We start from the raw sequence: 24639 nt of genomic DNA, 5'->3' as shown, positions 1-24639 counted from the left end.
CAGACAGAATCTTATCATGTATCTCTGTATACAGGGAGCTCCCCCTAGTGGTGGCTGCAGATAGGATCTTATCATGTATCTCTGTATACAGGGAACTCCCCCTAGTGGTGGCTGCAGACAGAATCTTATCATATATCTCTGTATACAGGGAGCTCCCCCTGGTGGTGGCTGCAGACAGAATCTTATCATGTATCTCTGTATACAGGGAGCTCCCCCTGGTGGTAGCTGCAGACAGAATCTTATCATGTATCTCTGTATACAGAGAGCTCCCCCTAGTGGTGGCTGCTGACAGAATCTTATCATGTATCTCTGTATACAGGGAGCTTCCCCTGGTGGTGGCTGCTGACAGGATCTTATCATGTATCTCTGTATACAGGGAGCTCCTCCTAGTGGTGGCTGCAGACAGAATCCTATCTTGTATCTGTATACAGGGAGCTCCCCCTAGTGGTGTCTGCAGACAGGATCTTATCTTGTATCTCAGTATACAGGGAGCTCCCTCTAGTGGTGGCTGCAGACAGAATCTTATCATGTATCTCTGTATACAGGGAGCTCCCCCTAGTGGTGGCTGCAGACAGGATCTTATCATTTATCTCTGTATACAGGGAGCTCCCCCTAGTGGTGGCTGCAGACATAATCTTATCATGTATCTCTGTATACAGGGAGCTCCCCCTAGTGGTGGCTGCAGACAGAATCTTATCATGTATCTCTGTATACAGGGAGCTCCCCCTAGTAGTGGCTGTAGACAGAATCTTATCATGTATCTCTGTATACAGGGAGCTCCCCCTGGTGGTAGCTGCAGACAGAATCTTATCATGTATCTATGTATACAGGGAGCTCCCCCTAGTGGTGGCTGCAGACAGGATCTTATCATGTATCTCTGTATACAGGGAGCTCCCCCTGGTGGTAGCTGCAGACAGGATCTTATCACGTATCTCTGTATACAGGGAGCTCCCCCTGGTGGTAGCTGCAGACAGAATCTTATCATATATCTCTGTATACAGAGAGCTCCCCCTAGTGGTGGCTGCTGACAGAATCTTATCATGTATCTCTGTATACAGGGAGCTTCCCCTGGTGGTGGCTGCTGACAGGATCTTATCATGTATCTCTGTATACAGGGAGCTCCTCCTAGTGGTGGCTGCAGACAGAATCCTATCTTGTATCTGTATACAGGGAGCTCCCCCTAGTGGTGACTGCAGACAGAATCTTATCATGTATCTCTGTATACAGGGAGCTCCCCCTAGTGGTGGCTGCAGACAGGATCTTATCATGTATCTGTATACAGGGAGCTCCCCCTAGTGGTGACTGCAGACAGAATCTTATCATGTATCTCTGTATACTGGGAGCTCCCCCTAGTGGTGGCTGCAGACAGAATCCTATCTTGTATCTGTATACAGGGAGCTCCCCCTAGTGGTGACTGCAGACAGAATCTTATCATGTATCTCTGTATACAGGGAGCTCCCCCTAGTGGTATCTGCAGACAGGATCTTATCTTGTATCTCAGTATACAGGGAGCTCCCTCTAGTGGTGGCTGCAGACAGAATCTTATCATGTATCTCTGTATACAGGGAGCTCCCCCTAGTGGTGGCTGCAGACAGGATCTTATCATGTATCTCTGTATACAGGGAGCTCCCCCTAGTGGTGGCTGCAGACAGGATCTTATCATATATCTCTGTATACAGGGAGCTCCCCCTAGTGGTGGCTGCAGACAGGATCTTATCATGTATCTCAGTATACAGGGAGCTCCCCCTAGTGGTGGCTGCAGACAGGATCTTATCATGTATCTCAGTATACAGGGAGCTCCTCCTAGTGGTGGCTGCAGACAGAATCTTATCATGTAACTCTGTATACAGGGAGCTCCCCCTAGTGGTGGCTGCAGACAGAATCTTATCATTGTATCTCTATATACAGGGAGCTCCCCCTAGTGGTGGCTGCAGACAGGATCTTATCATATATCTCTGTATACAGGAAGCTCCTCCTAGTGGTGGCTGCAGACAGAATCTTATCATGTATCTCTGTATACAGGGAGCTCCCCCTAGTGGTGGCTGCAGACAGAATCTTACCATGTATCTCTGTATACAGGGAGCTCCCTCTAGTGGTGACTGCAGACAGAATCTTATCATGTATCTCTGTATACAGGGAGCTCCCCCTAGTGGTGACTGCAGACAGAATCTTATCATGTATCTCTGTATACAGGGAGCTCCCCCTAGTGGTGGCTGCAGAGAGAATCTTATTATGTATCTCTGTATACAGGGAGCTCCTCCTAGTGGTGGCTGCAGACAGGATCTTATCATGTATCTCTGTATACAGGGAGCTCCCTCTAGTGGTGACTGCAGACAGAATCATATCATATATCTCTGTATACAGGGAGCTCCCCCTAGTGGTGGCTGCAGACAGAATCTTATCATGTATCTCTGTATACAGGGAGCTCCCCCTAGTGGTGGCTGCAGACAGAATCTTATCATGTATCTCTGTATACAGGGAGCTCCCCCTAGTGGTGACTGCAGACAGGATCTTATCATGTATCTCTGTATACAGGGAGCTCCCCCTAGTGGTGGCTGCAGACAGAATCTTACCATGTATCTCTGTATACAGGGAGCTCCCCCTAGTGGTGACTGCAGACAGGATCTTATCATGTATCTCTGTATACAGGGAGCTCCCCCTAGTGGTGACTGCAGACAGGATCTTATCATGTATCTCTGTATACAGGGTTCTCCCCCTAGTGGTGGCTGCAGACAGAATCTTATCATGTATCTCTGTATAGAGGGAGCTCCCCCTAGTGGTGGCTGCAGACAGAATCTTATCATGTATCTCTGTATACAGGGAGCTCCCCCTGGTGGTAGCTGCAGACAGAATCTTATCATGTATCTCTGTATACAGAGAGCTCCCCCTAGTGGTGGCTGCTGACAGAATCTTATCATGTATCTCTGTATACAGGGAGCTTCCCCTGGTGGTGGCTGCTGACAGGATCTTATCATGTATCTCTGTATACAGGGAGCTCCTCCTAGTGGTGGCTGCAGACAGAATCCTATCTTGTATCTGTATACAGGGAGCTCCCCCTAGTGGTGTCTGCAGACAGGATCTTATCTTGTATCTCAGTATACAGGGAGCTCCCTCTAGTGGTGGCTGCAGACAGAATCTTATCATGTATCTCTGTATACAGGGAGCTCCCCCTAGTGGTGGCTGCAGACAGGATCTTATCATGTATCTCTGTATACAGGGAGCTCCCCCTAGTGGTGGCTGCAGACAGGATCTTATCATATATCTCTGTATACAGGGAGCTCCCCCTAGTGGTGGCTGCAGACAGAATCTTATCATGTATCTCTGTATACAGGGAGCTCCCCCTAGTGGTGGCTGCAGACAGAATCTTATCATGTATCTCTGTATACAGGGAGCTCCCCCTGGTGGTAGCTGCAGACAGAATCTTTTCATGTATCTCTGTATACAGGGAGCTCCCCCTAGTGGTGGCTGCAGACAGAATCTTATCATGTATCTCTGTATACAGGGAGCTCCCCCTGGTGGTAGCTGCAGACAGAATCTTATCATGTATCTCTGTATACAGGGAGCTCCCCCTAGTGGTGACTGCAGACAGAATCTTATCATGTATCTCTGTATACAGGGAGCTCCCCCTAGTAGTGGCTGTAGACAGAATCTTATCATGTATCTCTGTATACAGGGAGCTCCCCCTGGTGGTAGCTGCAGACAGAATCTTATCATGTATCTATGTATACAGGGAGCTCCCCCTAGTGGTGGCTGCAGACAGAATCTTATCATGTATCTCTGTATACAGGGAGCTCCCCCTGGTGGTAGCTGCAGACAGGATCTTATCACGTATCTCTGTGTACAGGGAGCTCCCCCTGGTGGTAGCTGCAGACAGAATCTTATCATATATCTCTGTATACAGAGAGCTTCCCCTGGTGGTGGCTGCTGACAGGATCTTATCATGTATCTCTGTATACAGGGAGCTCCTCCTAGTGGTGGCTGCAGACAGAATCCTATCTTGTATCTGTATACAGGGAGCTCCCCCTAGTGGTGACTGCAAACAGAATCTTATCATGTATCTCTGTATACTGGGAGCTCCCCCTAGTGGTGGCTGCAGACAGAATCCTATCTTGTATCTGTATACAGGGAGCTCCCCCTAGTGGTGACTGCAGACAGAATCTTATCATGTATCTCTGTCTACAGGGTGCTCCCCCTAGTGGTGTCTGCAGACAGGATCTTATCTTGTATCTCAGTATACAGGGAGCTCCCTCTAGTGGTGGCTGCAGACAGAATCTTATCATGTATCTCTGTATACAGGGAGCTCCCCCTAGTGGTGGCTGCAGACAGGATCTTATCATGTATCTCTGTATACAGGGAGCTCCCCCTAGTGGTGGCTGCAGACAGGATCTTATCATATATCTCTGTATACAGGGACCTCCCCCTAGTGGTGGCTGCAGACAGGATCTTATCATGTATCTCAGTATACAGGGAGCTCCCCCTAGTGGTGGCTGCAGACAGGATCTTATTATGTATCTCAGTATACAGGGAGCTTCTCCTAGTGGTGGCTGCAGACAGAATCTTATCATGTATCTCTGTATACAGGGAGCTCACCCTAGTGGTGGCTGCAGACAGAATCTTATCATTGTATCTCTATATACAGGGAGCTCCCCCTAGTGGTGGCTGCAGACAGGATCTTATCATATATCTCTGTATACAGGAAGCTCCTCCTAGTGGTGGCTGCAGACAGAATCTTATCATGTATCTCTGTATACAGGGAGCTCCCCCTAGTGGTGGCTGCAGACAGAATCTTATCATGTATCTCTGTATACAGGGAGCTCCCCCTAGTGGTGGCTGCAGACAGAATCTTACCATGTATCTCTGTATACAGGGAGCTCCCTCTAGTGGTGACTGCAGACAGAATCTTATCATGTATCTCTGTATACAGGGAGCTCCCCCTAGTGGTGGCTGCAGACAGAATCTTATCATGTATCTCTGTATACAGGGAGCTCCCCCTAGTGGTGACTGCAGACAGGATCTTATCATGTATCTCTGTATACTGGGAGCTCCCCCTAGTGGTGGCTGCAGACAGAATCTTACCATGTATCTCTGTATACAGGGAGCTCCCTCTAGTGGTGACTGCAGACAGAATCTTATCATGTATCTCTGTATACTGGGAGCTCCCCCTAGTGGTGGCTGCAGACATAATCCTATCTTGTATCTGTATACAGGGAGCTCCCCCTAGTGGTGACTGCAGACAGAATCTTATCATGTATCTCTGTCTACAGGGTGCTCCCCCTAGTGGTGTCTGCAGACAGGATCTTATCTTGTATCTCAGTATACAGGGAGCTCCCTCTAGTGGTGGCTGCAGACAGAATCTTATCATGTATCTCTGTATACAGGGAGCTCCCCCTAGTGGTGGCTGCAGACAGGATCTTATCATGTATCTCTGTATACAGGGAGCTCCCCCTAGTGGTGGCTGCAGACAGGATCTTATCATATATCTCTGTATACAGGGAGCTCCCCCTAGTGGTGGCTGCAGACAGGATCTTATCATGTATCTCAGTATACAGGGAGCTCCCCCTAGTGGTGGCTGCAGACAGGATCTTATCATGTATCTCAGTATACAGGGAGCTTCTCCTAGTGGTGGCTGCAGACAGAATCTTATCATGTATCTCTGTATACAGGGAGCTCACCCTAGTGGTGGCTGCAGACAGAATCTTATCATTGTATCTCTATATACAGGGAGCTCCCCCTAGTGGTGGCTGCAGACAGGATCTTATCATATATCTCTGTATACAGGAAGCTCCTCCTAGTGGTGGCTGCAGACAGAATCTTATCATGTATCTCTGTATACAGGGAGCTCCCCCTAGTGGTGGCTGCAGACAGAATCTTATCATGTATCTCTGTATACAGGGAGCTCCCCCTAGTGGTGGCTGCAGACAGAATCTTACCATGTATCTCTGTATACAGGGAGCTCCCTCTAGTGGTGACTGCAGACAGAATCTTATCATGTATCTCTGTATACAGGGAGCTCCCCCTAGTGGTGGCTGCAGACAGAATCTTATCATGTATCTCTGTATACAGGGAGCTCCCCCTAGTGGTGACTGCAGACAGGATCTTATCATGTATCTCTGTATACTGGGAGCTCCCCCTAGTGGTGGCTGCAGACAGAATCTTACCATGTATCTCTGTATACAGGGAGCTCCCTCTAGTGGTGACTGCAGACAGAATCTTATCATGTATCTCTGTATACAGGGAGCTCCCCCTAGTGGTGGCTGCAGACAGAATCTTATCATGTATCTCTGTATACAGGGAGCTCCCCCTAGTGGTGGCTGCAGACAGAATCTTATCATGTATCTCTGTATACAGGGAGCTCCCCCTAGTGGTGACTGCAGACAGGATCTTATCATGTATCTCTGTATACAGGGAGCTCCCCCTAGTGGTGGCTGCAGACAGAATCTTACCATGTATCTCTGTATACAGGGATCTCCCTCTAGTGGTGACTGCAGACAGAATCTTATCATGTATCTCTGTATACAGGGAGCTCCCCCTAGTGGTGACTGCAGACATGATCTTATCATGTATCTCTGTATACAGGGAGCTCCCCCTAGTGGTGGCTGCAGACAGAATCTTATCATGTATCTCTGTATACAGGGAGCTCCCCCTAGTGGTGACTGCAGACAGGATCTTATCATGTATCTCTGTATACAGGGAGCTCCCCCTAGTGGTGACTGCAGACAGGATCTTATCATGTATCTCTGTATACAGGGTTCTCCCCCTAGTGGTGGCTGCAGACAGAATCTTATCATGTATCTCTGTATAGAGGGAGTTCCCCCTAGTGGTGGCTGCAGACAGAATCTTACCATGTATCTCTGTATACAGGGAGCTCCCTCTAGTGGTAGCTGCAGACAGAATCTTATCATGTATCTCTGTATACAGGGAGCTCCCCCTGGTGGTAGCTGCAGACAGAATCTTATCATGTATCTCTGTATACAGAGAGCTCCCCCTAGTGGTGGCTGCTGACAGAATCTTATCATGTATCTCTGTATACAGGGAGCTCCCCCTAGTGGTGGCTGCAGACATAATCTTATCATGTATCTCTGTATACAGGGAGCTCCCCCTAGTGGTGGCTGCAGACAGAATCTTATCATGTATCTCTGTATACAGGGAGCTCCCCCTAGTAGTGGCTGTAGACAGAATCTTATCATGTATCTCTGTATACAGGGAGCTCCCCCTGGTGGTAGCTGCAGACAGAATCTTATCATGTATCTATGTATACAGGGAGCTCCCCCTAGTGGTGGCTGCAGACAGGATCTTATCATGTATCTCTGTATACAGGGAGCTCCCCCTGGTGGTAGCTGCAGACAGGATCTTATCACGTATCTCTGTATACAGGGAGCTCCCCCTGGTGGTAGCTGCAGACAGAATCTTATCATATATCTCTGTATACAGAGAGCTCCCCCTAGTGGTGGCTGCTGACAGAATCTTATCATGTATCTCTGTATACAGGGAGCTTCCCCTGGTGGTGGCTGCTGACAGGATCTTATCATGTATCTCTGTATACAGGGAGCTCCTCCTAGTGGTGGCTGCAGACAGAATCCTATCTTGTATCTGTATACAGGGAGCTCCCCCTAGTGGTGACTGCAGACAGAATCTTATCATGTATCTCTGTATACAGGGAGCTCCCCCTAGTGGTGGCTGCAGACAGGATCTTATCATGTATCTGTATACAGGGAGCTCCCCCTAGTGGTGACTGCAGACAGAATCTTATCATGTATCTCTGTATACTGGGAGCTCCCCCTAGTGGTGGCTGCAGACAGAATCCTATCTTGTATCTGTATACAGGGAGCTCCCCCTAGTGGTGACTGCAGACAGAATCTTATCATGTATCTCTGTATACAGGGAGCTCCCCCTAGTGGTATCTGCAGACAGGATCTTATCTTGTATCTCAGTATACAGGGAGCTCCCTCTAGTGGTGGCTGCAGACAGAATCTTATCATGTATCTCTGTATACAGGGAGCTCCCCCTAGTGGTGGCTGCAGACAGGATCTTATCATGTATCTCTGTATACAGGGAGCTCCCCCTAGTGGTGGCTGCAGACAGGATCTTATCATATATCTCTGTATACAGGGAGCTCCCCCTAGTGGTGGCTGCAGACAGGATCTTATCATGTATCTCAGTATACAGGGAGCTCCCCCTAGTGGTGGCTGCAGACAGGATCTTATCATGTATCTCAGTATACAGGGAGCTCCTCCTAGTGGTGGCTGCAGACAGAATCTTATCATGTATCTCTGTATACAGGGAGCTCCCCCTAGTGGTGGCTGCAGACAGAATCTTATCATTGTATCTCTATATACAGGGAGCTCCCCCTAGTGGTGGCTGCAGACAGGATCTTATCATATATCTCTGTATACAGGAAGCTCCTCCTAGTGGTGGCTGCAGACAGAATCTTATCATGTATCTCTGTATACAGGGAGCTCCCCCTAGTGGTGGCTGCAGACAGAATCTTACCATGTATCTCTGTATACAGGGAGCTCCCTCTAGTGGTGACTGCAGACAGAATCTTATCATGTATCTCTGTATACAGGGAGCTCCCCCTAGTGGTGACTGCAGACAGAATCTTATCATGTATCTCTGTATACAGGGAGCTCCCCCTAGTGGTGGCTGCAGAGAGAATCTTATTATGTATCTCTGTATACAGGGAGCTCCTCCTAGTGGTGGCTGCAGACAGGATCTTATCATGTATCTCTGTATACAGGGAGCTCCCTCTAGTGGTGACTGCAGACAGAATCATATCATATATCTCTGTATACAGGGAGCTCCCCCTAGTGGTGGCTGCAGACAGAATCTTATCATGTATCTCTGTATACAGGGAGCTCCCCCTAGTGGTGGCTGCAGACAGAATCTTATCATGTATCTCTGTATACAGGGAGCTCCCCCTAGTGGTGACTGCAGACAGGATCTTATCATGTATCTCTGTATACAGGGAGCTCCCCCTAGTGGTGGCTGCAGACAGAATCTTACCATGTATCTCTGTATACAGGGAGCTCCCCCTAGTGGTGACTGCAGACAGGATCTTATCATGTATCTCTGTATACAGGGAGCTCCCCCTAGTGGTGACTGCAGACAGGATCTTATCATGTATCTCTGTATACAGGGTTCTCCCCCTAGTGGTGGCTGCAGACAGAATCTTATCATGTATCTCTGTATAGAGGGAGCTCCCCCTAGTGGTGGCTGCAGACAGAATCTTATCATGTATCTCTGTATACAGGGAGCTCCCCCTGGTGGTAGCTGCAGACAGAATCTTATCATGTATCTCTGTATACAGAGAGCTCCCCCTAGTGGTGGCTGCTGACAGAATCTTATCATGTATCTCTGTATACAGGGAGCTTCCCCTGGTGGTGGCTGCTGACAGGATCTTATCATGTATCTCTGTATACAGGGAGCTCCTCCTAGTGGTGGCTGCAGACAGAATCCTATCTTGTATCTGTATACAGGGAGCTCCCCCTAGTGGTGTCTGCAGACAGGATCTTATCTTGTATCTCAGTATACAGGGAGCTCCCTCTAGTGGTGGCTGCAGACAGAATCTTATCATGTATCTCTGTATACAGGGAGCTCCCCCTAGTGGTGGCTGCAGACAGGATCTTATCATGTATCTCTGTATACAGGGAGCTCCCCCTAGTGGTGGCTGCAGACAGGATCTTATCATATATCTCTGTATACAGGGAGCTCCCCCTAGTGGTGGCTGCAGACAGAATCTTATCATGTATCTCTGTATACAGGGAGCTCCCCCTAGTGGTGGCTGCAGACAGAATCTTATCATGTATCTCTGTATACAGGGAGCTCCCCCTGGTGGTAGCTGCAGACAGAATCTTTTCATGTATCTCTGTATACAGGGAGCTCCCCCTAGTGGTGGCTGCAGACAGAATCTTATCATGTATCTCTGTATACAGGGAGCTCCCCCTGGTGGTAGCTGCAGACAGAATCTTATCATGTATCTCTGTATACAGGGAGCTCCCCCTAGTGGTGACTGCAGACAGAATCTTATCATGTATCTCTGTATACAGGGAGCTCCCCCTAGTAGTGGCTGTAGACAGAATCTTATCATGTATCTCTGTATACAGGGAGCTCCCCCTGGTGGTAGCTGCAGACAGAATCTTATCATGTATCTATGTATACAGGGAGCTCCCCCTAGTGGTGGCTGCAGACAGAATCTTATCATGTATCTCTGTATACAGGGAGCTCCCCCTGGTGGTAGCTGCAGACAGGATCTTATCACGTATCTCTGTGTACAGGGAGCTCCCCCTGGTGGTAGCTGCAGACAGAATCTTATCATATATCTCTGTATACAGAGAGCTTCCCCTGGTGGTGGCTGCTGACAGGATCTTATCATGTATCTCTGTATACAGGGAGCTCCTCCTAGTGGTGGCTGCAGACAGAATCCTATCTTGTATCTGTATACAGGGAGCTCCCCCTAGTGGTGACTGCAAACAGAATCTTATCATGTATCTCTGTATACTGGGAGCTCCCCCTAGTGGTGGCTGCAGACAGAATCCTATCTTGTATCTGTATACAGGGAGCTCCCCCTAGTGGTGACTGCAGACAGAATCTTATCATGTATCTCTGTCTACAGGGTGCTCCCCCTAGTGGTGTCTGCAGACAGGATCTTATCTTGTATCTCAGTATACAGGGAGCTCCCTCTAGTGGTGGCTGCAGACAGAATCTTATCATGTATCTCTGTATACAGGGAGCTCCCCCTAGTGGTGGCTGCAGACAGGATCTTATCATGTATCTCTGTATACAGGGAGCTCCCCCTAGTGGTGGCTGCAGACAGGATCTTATCATATATCTCTGTATACAGGGACCTCCCCCTAGTGGTGGCTGCAGACAGGATCTTATCATGTATCTCAGTATACAGGGAGCTCCCCCTAGTGGTGGCTGCAGACAGGATCTTATTATGTATCTCAGTATACAGGGAGCTTCTCCTAGTGGTGGCTGCAGACAGAATCTTATCATGTATCTCTGTATACAGGGAGCTCACCCTAGTGGTGGCTGCAGACAGAATCTTATCATTGTATCTCTATATACAGGGAGCTCCCCCTAGTGGTGGCTGCAGACAGGATCTTATCATATATCTCTGTATACAGGAAGCTCCTCCTAGTGGTGGCTGCAGACAGAATCTTATCATGTATCTCTGTATACAGGGAGCTCCCCCTAGTGGTGGCTGCAGACAGAATCTTATCATGTATCTCTGTATACAGGGAGCTCCCCCTAGTGGTGGCTGCAGACAGAATCTTACCATGTATCTCTGTATACAGGGAGCTCCCTCTAGTGGTGACTGCAGACAGAATCTTATCATGTATCTCTGTATACAGGGAGCTCCCCCTAGTGGTGGCTGCAGACAGAATCTTATCATGTATCTCTGTATACAGGGAGCTCCCCCTAGTGGTGACTGCAGACAGGATCTTATCATGTATCTCTGTATACTGGGAGCTCCCCCTAGTGGTGGCTGCAGACAGAATCTTACCATGTATCTCTGTATACAGGGAGCTCCCTCTAGTGGTGACTGCAGACAGAATCTTATCATGTATCTCTGTATACTGGGAGCTCCCCCTAGTGGTGGCTGCAGACATAATCCTATCTTGTATCTGTATACAGGGAGCTCCCCCTAGTGGTGACTGCAGACAGAATCTTATCATGTATCTCTGTCTACAGGGTGCTCCCCCTAGTGGTGTCTGCAGACAGGATCTTATCTTGTATCTCAGTATACAGGGAGCTCCCTCTAGTGGTGGCTGCAGACAGAATCTTATCATGTATCTCTGTATACAGGGAGCTCCCCCTAGTGGTGGCTGCAGACAGGATCTTATCATGTATCTCTGTATACAGGGAGCTCCCCCTAGTGGTGGCTGCAGACAGGATCTTATCATATATCTCTGTATACAGGGAGCTCCCCCTAGTGGTGGCTGCAGACAGGATCTTATCATGTATCTCAGTATACAGGGAGCTCCCCCTAGTGGTGGCTGCAGACAGGATCTTATCATGTATCTCAGTATACAGGGAGCTTCTCCTAGTGGTGGCTGCAGACAGAATCTTATCATGTATCTCTGTATACAGGGAGCTCACCCTAGTGGTGGCTGCAGACAGAATCTTATCATTGTATCTCTATATACAGGGAGCTCCCCCTAGTGGTGGCTGCAGACAGGATCTTATCATATATCTCTGTATACAGGAAGCTCCTCCTAGTGGTGGCTGCAGACAGAATCTTATCATGTATCTCTGTATACAGGGAGCTCCCCCTAGTGGTGGCTGCAGACAGAATCTTATCATGTATCTCTGTATACAGGAAGCTCCCCCTAGTGGTGGCTGCAGACAGAATCTTACCATGTATCTCTGTATACAGGGAGCTCCCTCTAGTGGTGACTGCAGACAGAATCTTATCATGTATCTCTGTATACAGGGAGCTCCCCCTAGTGGTGGCTGCAGACAGAATCTTATCATGTATCTCTGTATACAGGGAGCTCCCCCTAGTGGTGACTGCAGACAGGATCTTATCATGTATCTCTGTATACTGGGAGCTCCCCCTAGTGGTGGCTGCAGACAGAATCTTACCATGTATCTCTGTATACAGGGAGCTCCCTCTAGTGGTGACTGCAGACAGAATCTTATCATGTATCTCTGTATACAGGGAGCTCCCCCTAGTGGTGGCTGCAGACAGAATCTTATCATGTATCTCTGTATACAGGGAGCTCCCCCTAGTGGTGGCTGCAGACAGAATCTTATCATGTATCTCTGTATACAGGGAGCTCCCCCTAGTGGTGACTGCAGACAGGATCTTATCATGTATCTCTGTATACAGGGAGCTCCCCCTAGTGGTGGCTGCAGACAGAATCTTACCATGTATCTCTGTATACAGGGATCTCCCTCTAGTGGTGACTGCAGACAGAATCTTATCATGTATCTCTGTATACAGGGAGCTCCCCCTAGTGGTGACTGCAGACATGATCTTATCATGTATCTCTGTATACAGGGAGCTCCCCCTAGTGGTGGCTGCAGACAGAATCTTATCATGTATCTCTGTATACAGGGAGCTCCCCCTAGTGGTGACTGCAGACAGGATCTTATCATGTATCTCTGTATACAGGGAGCTCCCCCTAGTGGTGACTGCAGACAGGATCTTATCATGTATCTCTGTATACAGGGTTCTCCCCCTAGTGGTGGCTGCAGACAGAATCTTATCATGTATCTCTGTATAGAGGGAGTTCCCCCTAGTGGTGGCTGCAGACAGAATCTTACCATGTATCTCTGTATACAGGGAGCTCCCTCTAGTGGTAGCTGCAGACAGAATCTTATCATGTATCTCTGTATACAGGGAGCTCCCCCTGGTGGTAGCTGCAGACAGAATCTTATCATGTATCTCTGTATACAGAGAGCTCCCCCTAGTGGTGGCTGCTGACAGAATCTTATCATGTATCTCTGTATACAGGGAGCTTCCCCTGGTGGTGGCTGCTGACAGGATCTTATCATGTATCTCTGTATACAGGGAGCTCCCCCTAGTGGTGGCTGCAGACAGGATCTTATCATATATCTCTGTATACAGGGAGCTCCCCTAGTGGTGGCTGCAGACAGAATCTTATCATGTATCTCTGTATACAGGGAGCTCCCCCTAGTGGTGGCTGCAGACAGAATCTTATCATGTATCTCTGTATACAGGGAGCTCCCTCTAGTGGTGGCTGCAGACATAATCCTATCTTGTATCTGTATACAGGGAGCTCCCCCTAGTGGTGTCTGCAGACAAGATCTTATCTTGTATCTCAGTATACAGGGAGCTCCCTCTAGTGGTGGCTGCAGACAGAATCTTATCATGTATCTCTGTATACAGGGAGCTCCCCCTAGTGGTGGCTGCAGACAGGATCTTATCATGTATCTCTGTATACAGGGAGCTCCCCCTAGTGGTGGCTGCAGACAGGATCTTATCATATATCTCTGTATACAGGGAGCTCCCCTAGTGGTGGCTGCAGACAGAATCTTATCATGTATCTCTGTATACAGGGAGCTCCCCCTAGTGGTGGCTGCAGACAGAATCTTATCATGTATCTCTGTATACAGGGAGCTCCCCCTGGTGGTAGCTGCAGACAGAATCTTTTCATGTATCTCTGTATACAGGGAGCTCCCCCTAGTGGTGGCTGCAGACAGAATCTTATCATGTATCTCTGTATACAGGGAGCTCCCCCTGGTGGTAGCTGCAGACAGAATTTTATCATGTATCTCTGTATACAGGGAGCTCCGACTAGTGGTGACTGCAGACAGAATCTTATCATGTATCTCTGTATACAGGGAGCTCCCCCTAGTAGTGGCTGTAGACAGAATCTTATCATGTATCTCTGTATACAGGGAGCTCCCCCTGGTGGTAGCTGCAGACAGAATCTTATCATGTATCTATGTATACAGGGAGCTCCCCCTAGTGGTGGCTGCAGATAGAATCTTATCATGTATCTCTGTATGCAGGGAGCTCCCCCTGGTGGTAGCTGCAGACAGGATCTTATCAGGTATCTCTGTATACAGGGAGCTCCCCCTGGTGGTAGCTGCAGACAGAATCTTATCATATATCTCTGTATACAGAGAGCTCCCCCTAGTGGTGGCTGCTGACAGAATCTTATCATGTATCTCTGTATACAGGGAGCTTCCCCTGGTGGTGGCTGCTGACAGGATCTTATCATGTATCTCTGTATACAGGGAGCTCCTCCTAGTGGTGGCTGCAGACAGAATCCTATCTTGTATCTGTATACAGGGAGCTCCCCCTAGTGGTGACTGCAGACAGAATCTTATCATGTATCTCTGTTTACAGGGAGCTCCCGCTAGTGGTGGCTGCAGACAGGATCTTATCATGTATCTGTATACAGGGAGCTCCCCCTAGTGGTGACTGCAGACAGAATCTTATCATGTATCTCTGTATACTTGGAGCTCCCCCTAGTGGTGGCTGCAGACAGAATCCTATCTTGTATCTGTATACAGGGAGCTCCCCCTAGTGGTGACTGCAGACAGAATCTTATCATGTATCTCTGTATACAGGGAGCTCCCCCTAGTGGTGTCTGCAGACAGGATCTTATCTTGTATCTCAGTATACAGGGAGCTCCCTCTAGTGGTGGCTGCAGACAGAATCTTATCATGTATCTCTGTATACAGGGAGCTCCCCCTAGTGGTGGCTGCAGACAGGATCTTATCATGTATCTCTGTATACAGGGAGCTCCCCCTAGTGTTGGCTGCAGACAGGATCTTATCATATATCTCTGTATACAGGGAGCTCCCCCTAGTGGTGGCTGCAGACAGGATCTTATCATGTATCTCAGTATACAGGGAGCTCCCCCTAGTGGTGGCTGCAGACAGGATCTTATCATGTATCTCAGTATACAGGGAGCTCCTCCTAGTGGTGGCTGCAGACAGAATCTTATCATGTATCTCTGTATACAGGGAGCTCACCCTAGTGGTGGCTGCAGACAGAATCTTATCATTGTATCTCTATATACAGGGAGCTCCCCCTAGTGGTGGCTGCAGACAGGATCTTATCATATATCTCTGTATACAGGAAGCTCCTCCTAGTGGTGGCTGCAGACAGAATCTTATCATGTATCTCTGTATACAGGGAGCTCCCCCTGGTGGTAGCTGCAGACAGAATCTTATCATGTATCTCTGTATACAGAGAGCTCCCCCTAGTGGTGGCTGTTGACAGAATCTTATCATGTATCTCTGTATACAGGGAGCTTCCCCTGGTGGTGGCTGCTGACAGGATCTTATCATGTATCTCTGTATACAGGGAGCTCCTCCTAGTGGTGGCTGCAGACAGAATCCTATCTTGTATCTGTAGACAGGGAGCTCCCCCTAGTGGTGTCTGCAGACAGGATCTTATCTTGTATCTCAGTATACAGGGAGCTCCCTCTAGTGGTGGCTGCAGACAGAATCTTATCATGTATCTCTGTATACAGGGAGCTCCCCCTAGTGGTGGCTGCAGACAGGATCTTATCATGTATCTCTGTATACAGGGAGCTCCCCCTAGTGGTGGCTGCAGACAGGATCTTATCATATATCTCTGTATACAGGGAGCTCCCCTAGTGGTGGCTGCAGACAGAATCTTATCATGTATCTCTGTATACAGGGAGCTCCCCCTAGTGGTGGCTGCAGACAGAATCTTATCATGTATCTCTGTATACAGGGAGCTCCCCCTGGTGGTAGCTGCAGACAGGATCTTATCACGTATCTCTGTATACAGGGAGCTCCCCCTGGTGGTAGCTGCAGACAGAATCTTATCATATATCTCTGTATACAGAGAGCTCCCCCTAGTGGTGGCTGCTGACAGAATCTTATCATGTATCTCTGTATACAGGGAGCTCCCCCTAGTGGTGGCTGCAGACAGGATTTTATCATGTATCTGTATACAGGGAGCTCCCCCTAGTGGTGACTGCAGACAGAATCTTATCATGTATCTCTGTATACTGGGAGCTCCCCCTAGTGGTGGCTGCAGACAGAATCCTATCTTGTATCTGTATACAGGGAGCTCCCCCTAGTGGTGACTGCAGACAGAATCTTATCATGTATCTCTGTATACAGGGAGCTCCCCCTAGTGGTGTCTGCAGACAGGATCTTATCTTGTATCTCAGTATACAGGGAGCTCCCTCTAGTGGTGGCTGCAGACAGAATCTTATCATGTATCTCTGTATACAGGGAGCTCCCCCTAGTGGTGGCTGCAGACAGGATCTTATCATGTATCTCTGTATACAGGGAGCTCCCCCTAGTGGTGGCTGCAGACAGGATCTTATCATATATCTCTGTATACAGGGAGCTCCCCCTAGTGGTGGCTGCAGACAGGATCTTATCATGTATCTCAGTATACAGGGAGCTCCCCCTAGTGGTGGCTGCAGAAAGGATCTTATCATGTATCTCAGTATACAGGGAGCTCCTCCTAGTGGTGGCTGCAGACAGAATCTTATCATGTATCTCTGTATACAGGGAGCTCACCCTAGTGGTGGCTGCAGACAGAATCTTATCATTGTATCTCTATATACAGGGAGCTCCCCCTAGTGGTGGCTGCAGACAGGATCTTATCATATATCTCTGTATACAGGAAGCTCCTCCTAGTGGTGGCTGCAGACAGAATCTTATCATGTATCTCTGTATACAGGGAGCTCCCCCTAGTGGTGGCTGCAGACAGAATCTTATCATGTATCTCTGTATACAGGGAGCTCCCCCTAGTGGTGGCTGCAGACAGAATCTTACCATGTATCTCTGTATACAGGGAGCTCCCTCTAGTGGTGGCTGCAGACAGAATCTTATCATGTATCTCTGTATACAGGGAGCTCCCCCTAGTGGTGGCTGCAGACAGAATCTTATCATGTATCTCTGTATACAGGGAGCTCCCCCTAGTGGTGACTGCAGACAGGATCTTATCATGTATCTCTGTATACTGGGAGCTCCCCCTAGTGGTGGCTGCAGACAGAATCTTACCATGTATCTCTGTATACAGGGAGCTCCCTCTAGTGGTGACTGCAGACAGAATCTTATCATGTATCTCTGTATACAGGGAGCTCCCCCTAGTGGTGGCTGCAGACAGAATCTTATCATGTATCTCTGTATACAGGGAGCTTCCCCTAGTGGTGGCTGCAGACAGAATCTTATCATGTATCTCTGTATACAGGGAGCTCCCCCTAGTGGTGACTGCAGACAGGATCTTATCATGTATCTCTGTATACAGGGAGCTCCCCCTAGTGGTGGCTGCAGACAGAATCTTACCATGTATCTCTGTATACAGGGAGCTCCCTCTAGTGGTGACTGCAGACAGAATCTTATCATGTATCTCTGTATACAGGGAGCTCCCCCTAGTGGTGACTGCAGATATGATCTTATCATGTATCTCTGTATACAGGGAGCTCCCCCTAGTGGTGGCTGCAGACAGAATCTTATCATGTATCTCTGTATACAGGGAGCTCCCCCTAGTGGTGACTGCAGACAGAATCTTATCATGTATCTCTGTATACAGGGAGCTCCCCCTAGTGGTGGCTGCAGACAGAATCTTATCATGTATCTCTGTATACAGGGAGCTCCCCCTAGTGGTGACTGCAGACAGGATCTTATCATGTATCTCTGTATACAGGGAGCTCCCCCTAGTGGTGGCTGCAGACCGGATCTTACCATGTATCTCTGTATACAGGGAGCTCCCCCTAGTGGTGGCTGCAGACAGAATCTTATCATGTATCTCTGTATACAGGGAGCTCCCCCTAGTGGTGACTGCAGACAGGATCTTATCATGTATCTCTGTATACAGGGAGCTCCCCCTAGTGGTGGCTGCAGACAGAAACTTGTCATGTGTCTCTGTATACAGGGACCTCCCCCTAGTGGTGGCTGCTGACAGGATCTTATCATGTATCTCTGTATACAGGGAGCTCCCCCTAGTGGTGGCTGCAGACAGGATCTTATCATGTATCTCTGTATACAGGGAGCTCCTCCTAGTGGTGACTGCAGACAGAATCTTATCATGTATCTCTGTATACAGGGAGCTCCCCCTAGTGGTGGCTGCAGACAGAATCTTATCATGTATCTCTGTATACAGGGAGCTCCCCCTAGTGGTGACTGCAGACAGGATCTTATCATGTATCTCTGTATACAGGGAGCTCCCCCTAGTTGTGGCTGCAGACAGAATCTTACCATGTATCTCTGTATACAGGGAGCTCCCCCTAGTGGTGGCTGCAGACAGGATCCTATCATGTATCTGTGTATCAGGACTAGGTCTTGGCAGCTCCCTTGTCTGTTTCTTATCGTCTTCTTTTCCTGTACTTTCCTTGTTTCCTGTAGGAATACTGGAACCATATAAACGTTACAGGATTTCAGTTTACCCCGTTGTGAATAATAAGGAGGAGGCTCCATACACCAAATATTTCTACACCAAGGAAGGAGGTACGCACATTGCACCATACAAGGATCCAGAGGGATTATTTCAGAGGTGGCAAACGGGGCATGTTCTGTGGGTACAATTTACTTGTCAGCTTCTTAGAATGAAAACTACAGGCGTCATCTAAAACCCTCCACAATATTTATCAATGTTTGATTTGGGAATTAACCTGCAGTGTTTTAATGGCAGTAATATTTGGGGTCATTATGGGATAATTTCCTTAGGCGCTGTATAACATTCAGTGCTGGATATAGCAGTATTGTCTTAGCACTATGTGGCGGTATGAATTGTGTGGGAGGGAGAGTAGCTGTAATGTGCATGTTGCCTTGGGCTCCGCTTAGTAGAATACTATGTAATGTATTGTGTACTGGGCACAGCTCCGCTCCGCGGTCCTACAGCTAAACTGATCCAACAGAAGGAGACCGAGGCGACGATCAGATGGGATCCGCTCCGACTGCAGGACGCAAACGGTTTCATCACCGCGTTCACCATCGTTTATAAGACGCTGAAAGGACATGAATCCGGTAAGGACAAATGTTTACACACGGGAGGATTCCATTGTCACATCATCCCCAATATCTCAGTCAATGACACGATCTGCCACTAGGAGGAGCCCCCACTATAGATGAAATTCATTTTCCCCCCAGTGGTGGATGGTGGATTGTTCACCCGTGTGACATTTTTTTTTTTTTAAACTTAAACGCTTGTATTTCCTACCAAACTGGGAGAGTTTGTAACTCATTTTCTGCTCCCTGCTGATTTGTGACCACATTAACCCCATAACGCTCAATGACGGACACTGCACGGCATGAGCGGGTGTAAGTTACTGCTCCTTGCCGTGCATTGTCCGTCATAGCTTTGAACTGGCACAGTGTGTAAACAAGCTGTGACAGTTCAGTGCCGACAGCTGTCCCTGACAGCTGAGCGGCACGAGAAGGGGTGCAGGGACCCATGCCGTCGGTCCCTGCACCCAGATCGCTGCGATCGGTCAGTCAATCTGACTGACCGATCACAGCATGATGGAGCAGGACACGAGAAACTAGGTGAGTTTTCATCATACCGCTGGAAAAAAGTGAAATAAAACGCGATCAAAAAGACGGATGAAAATAAAAATGATACCGGCTGAAAACGTCATCTCGTCCCGCAAAAAACAAGCCGTCACATGACTCAGTCGGCCGAAATCTGGAAAAATTATAGCTCTCTAAATATGGCAATGCAAATATTAGTTTTTACAACAAAAAAAAAGAGTCTTTTAGTGATTGACACTGTCAATCATAAAAACCCAATATGAATCTGGTATCGCTGTAATCGCACCGACCCGAAGAATAAAGTCGCCTAATCACTTTATACCGCACGAGGAACGGCCGTAAAAAATAAATAAAACCAATTCTTCACCTGCTGCTGATTTGTGTATTCTGCCTCCCAAAGATCGCAGTAAGGCTCGGTTCACATTTATCCTGTGCTCTACGCTGAGCGCTTACACCGGCGGAAGATTTCTTTTAATGAAATAGATGGAGGCACTGTGGACGCCGTCTGACCTATGATTTGGCGGTGTCCATCTTTTTAGCCGTAAATAAAAGTGCGGTCAGCCACAGTTTTGTGCACCTCTGAAAAGATGGATAACGCTGAACAGAGGCCAGACGGAGTCCAGAGTAACTCTGCTGCCTCATTTCATTATAGTGAATGGATCCCTCCAGGGTTTCATCTGAATTACGTCATTCGGAGATTTCGATAGAAACCCCAATATAAGTGCTCACCGTAGAGCGCAGGATAAATGTGATCTAAAATGTTATGTAAAATGCTCCCAATAAAAGCCCCCACTCAGGTCTGTCATGTGTTAATGGAAATATAGAGGGCTTCCACGTTACTGGTAGTACAAAGGCTCTGGAAAAGCTAAATGGCTCCTCGACCCCAAAAGAAATTCAGCAAATTCTGTGCTCCCAAATCCCCACTCCCCTTCTGAGCACCGCAGTGTGTCCAAACCACATTTAGTGTCCACATGTTTGGCAGGGGTATTATTTCCAAAATGAGGTCACTTGAGGGGGGATTCTGCTCTTCTAGCATTTAGGGGTTTCTGTATATGGAGTCCGCAAACTATTCTAGGAAAATCTGCGCTCCTGGAGGTGAATAGCGCTCCGTCCCTCCCGAGTTTCGCCGTGTGGCTAAGCAGTACTGTACAGCCACATATGAGGTATTGCCACATTCAGCAGAAATTATGGGACACATTTTGGTGCCTTTTTTTCTTTTATCCATTATCCAGTGTGAAAATGTAAAATCTGAGGCTAAAACAAAATTTTTGCAGTAAAAATGTAATTATTTTTTTTCACTGCCCAATGGAATAAAATTCTGTGACACACCCTTGGTGTCCGTATAATCACTGCATCCCTAGATGAATACATTGAGAGGTATAGTTTGTAAAATGGGGTCATTTATGGGGGAATCTGCTGTTACGGCACCTCAGGGGATCTCCCAGTGGGTCATGGCACCCTCAAACCATAACAGTAAAATCTGCACTATAATATGGTGCTCCTTCCTTTCTGACCTCTGCACTGTGCCTCAAAAGTAGTTGCCAATTACATGTAGGGTATCGGCATGCTCAGGAGAAATTGCACAACAAAATGAGAGGTCAATTTTCTCCTGTTACCCTTGTGAAAATAAAAAATTTGGGGTAAAATAACATTTTTTGTGATTTTTTTTATTTTCCGTCTCTACGTTATAAACTTCTGTGAAGCACCTGGGGGTTCAAAGTGCTCACCACACATCTAGATAAGTTCATTGAGGGGTCTAGTTTCCAAAATGGTGTCACTTGTGGGGAGTTTCCACTGTTTAGGCACATCAGGGGCTCTCTCCAAATGCGACACGGTGTCCGCTAATTATTCCAGCAAATTTTACATTCAAAAAGTCTAATGGCGCTCCTTCCCTTCCGAACCCTGCTGTGCGCCCAAACAGTGGTTTTCGCCCACATATTTGGTATCAGCATGCTCAGGAGAAACTGCACAATACATTTTGGGGTCCATTTCTTTCTGTTACCCTTGTGAAAATAAAAAAAAATTGGTCTAAATGTAATATTTTGTGAAAAAAATTAAATGTTAATTTTCTTCTTCTTCATTGCTTCAGTTCATGTGAAGGGTTAATAAACTTCTTGAATGTGGTTTTGAGCACCTTGAGGGGTGCAGTTTTTAGAATGATGTCACTTTTGGTATTTTCTGTCATATAGATCCCTCAAAGTCACTTGAAATGTGACGTGGACCCTAAAAAAAATGGTTTTGTAAATTTTGTTGGAAAAATGAGAAATCGCTGGTCATCTTCTAACCCTTATTAGCTCCCTAACAGAAAAAAAATTTTGGTTCCAAACTTGTGCTGATGTAAAGTAGACATGTGGGAAATGTTATTTATTAACTATTTTGTGTGACATATCTCTCTGATTTAAGGGCTTAAAAATTCAAAGTTTGAAAATTGCAAAATTTTCAAAATTTCCGCTTTTTTTCACAATAAACACAAGTGATATCGAAGAAATTTTACCACAATCATGAAGTACAATATGTCACGAAAAAACAATCTCAGAATCAGGGGATCCGTTGAAGAGTTCCAGAGTAATTACCTCATAAAGTGACAGTGGTCAGAATTGTAAAAATTGGCCCGGTCATTAAGGGGGTAAAGTTGAATGTGGAGAAACTAAAGAGCATGTAGAAGCCAAAGATGCAACATTTATAATGGCCATCAACAGCAAAGATGCAACATTTATAATGCAATCAACAGCAAAGATGCATCATTTATAATGCAATCCAACAGCAAAGATGCATCATTTATAATGCAATCCAACAGCAAAGGATGCAACATTTATAATGCAATCCAACAGCAAAGATGCATCATTTATAATGCAATCCAACAGCAAAGATGCATCATTTATAATGCAATCCAACAGCAAAGATGCATCATTTATAATGCAATCCAACAGCAAGATGCATCATTTATAATGCAATCCAACAGCAAAGATGCATCATTTATAATGCAATCCAACAGCAAAGATGCATCATTTAATAATGCAATCCAACAGCAAAGATGCATCATTTATAATGCAATCCAACAGCAAAGATGCATCATTTATAATGCAATCCACAGCAAAGATGCATCATTTATAATGCAATCAACAGCAAAGATGCAACATTTATAATGCAATCCAACAGCAAAGATGCATCATTTATAATGCAATCCAACAGCAAAGATGCATCATTTATAATGCAATCCAACAGCAAAGATGCAACATTTATAATGCAATCCAACAGCAAAGATGCATCATTTATGCAAATCCAACAGCAAAGATGCATCATTTATAATGCAATCCAACAGCAAAGTGCATCATTTATAATGCAATCCAACAGCAAAGATGCTCATTTATAATGCAATCCAACAGCAAAGATGCATCATTTATAATGCAATCCAACAGCAAAGATGCATCATTTATAATGCAATCCAACAGCAAAGTGCATCATTTATAATGCAATCCAACAGCAAAGATGCAACATTTATAATGCAATCCAACAGCAAAGATGCATCATTTATAATGCAATCCAACAGCAAAGATGCATCATTTATAATGCAATCCAACAGCAAAGATGCATCATTTATAATGCAATCCAACAGCAAAGATGCATCATTTATAATGCAATCCAACAGCAAAGATGCAACATTTATAATGCAATCCAACAGCAAAGATGCATCATTTATAATGCAATCCAACAGCAAAGATGCATCATTTATAATGCAATCAACAGCAAAGATGCATCATTTATAATGCAATCCAACAGCAAAGATGCATCATTTATAATGCAATCCAACAGCAAAGATGCATCATTTATAATGCAATCCAACAGCAAAGATGCATCATTTATAATGCAATCCAACAGCAAAGATGCAACATTTATAATGCAATCCAACAGCAAAGATGCATCATTTATAATGCAATCCAACAGCAAAGATGCATCATTTATAATGCAATCCAACAGCAAAGATGCATCATTTATAATGCAATCCAACAGCAAAGATGCATCATTTATAATGCAATCCAACAGCAAAGATGCATCATTTATAATGCAATCCAACAGCAAAGATGCATCATTTATAATGCAATCCAACAGCAAAGATGCAACATTTATAATGCAATCCAACAGCAAAGATGCATCATTTATAATGCAATCCAACAGCAAAGATGCATCATTTATAATGCAATCCAACAGCAAAGATGCAACATTTATAATGCAATCCAACAGCAAAGATGCATCATTTATAATGCAATCCAACAGCAAAGATGCATCATTTATAATGCAATCCAACAGCAAAGATGCATCATTTATAATGCAATCCAACAGCAAAGATGCATCATTTATAATGCAATCCAACAGCAAAGATGCAACATTTATAATGCAATCCAACAGCAAAGATGCATCATTTATAATGCAATCCAACAGCAAAGATGCATCATTTATAATGCAATCCAACAGCAAAGATGCATCATTTATAATGCAATCCAACAGCAAAGATGCATCATTTATAATGCAATCCAACAGCAAAGATGCAACATTTATAATGCAATCCAACAGCAAAGATGCATCATTTATAATGCAATCCAACAGCAAAGATGCAACATTTATAATGCAATCCAACAGCAAAGATGCATCATTTATAATGCCCAATCCAACAGCAAAGATGCATCATTTATAATG

At 46.4% G+C, this 24639-nt stretch overlaps 1 protein-coding gene across 1 annotated transcript in view; it reads left to right on the top strand.

The window, feature by feature from the left end:
* Positions 1-19523, top strand: part of LOC141272167 (interleukin-31 receptor subunit alpha-like) — a 67339-nt gene extending 47816 nt beyond the window's left edge. The window contains exons 13-14 of the mRNA XM_073682582.1: positions 18820-18921; positions 19294-19523. Of these exons, the coding sequence (XP_073538683.1) occupies positions 18820-18921; positions 19294-19523 (332 nt within the window). The remainder of the gene's footprint in view (positions 1-18819; positions 18922-19293) is intronic.
* Positions 19524-24639: the final 5116 nt, after the last annotated feature.

The sequence above is a fragment of the Phyllobates terribilis genome, unplaced genomic scaffold (assembly GCF_046119375.1).
Source record: "Phyllobates terribilis strain yellow unplaced genomic scaffold, ASM4611937v1 Scaffold_1__5_contigs__length_1240528914, whole genome shotgun sequence".
NCBI classification, from domain to species: Eukaryota; Metazoa; Chordata; class Amphibia; order Anura; family Dendrobatidae; genus Phyllobates; species Phyllobates terribilis.
This window is presented reverse-complemented; position numbering and strand designations above follow the sequence as displayed.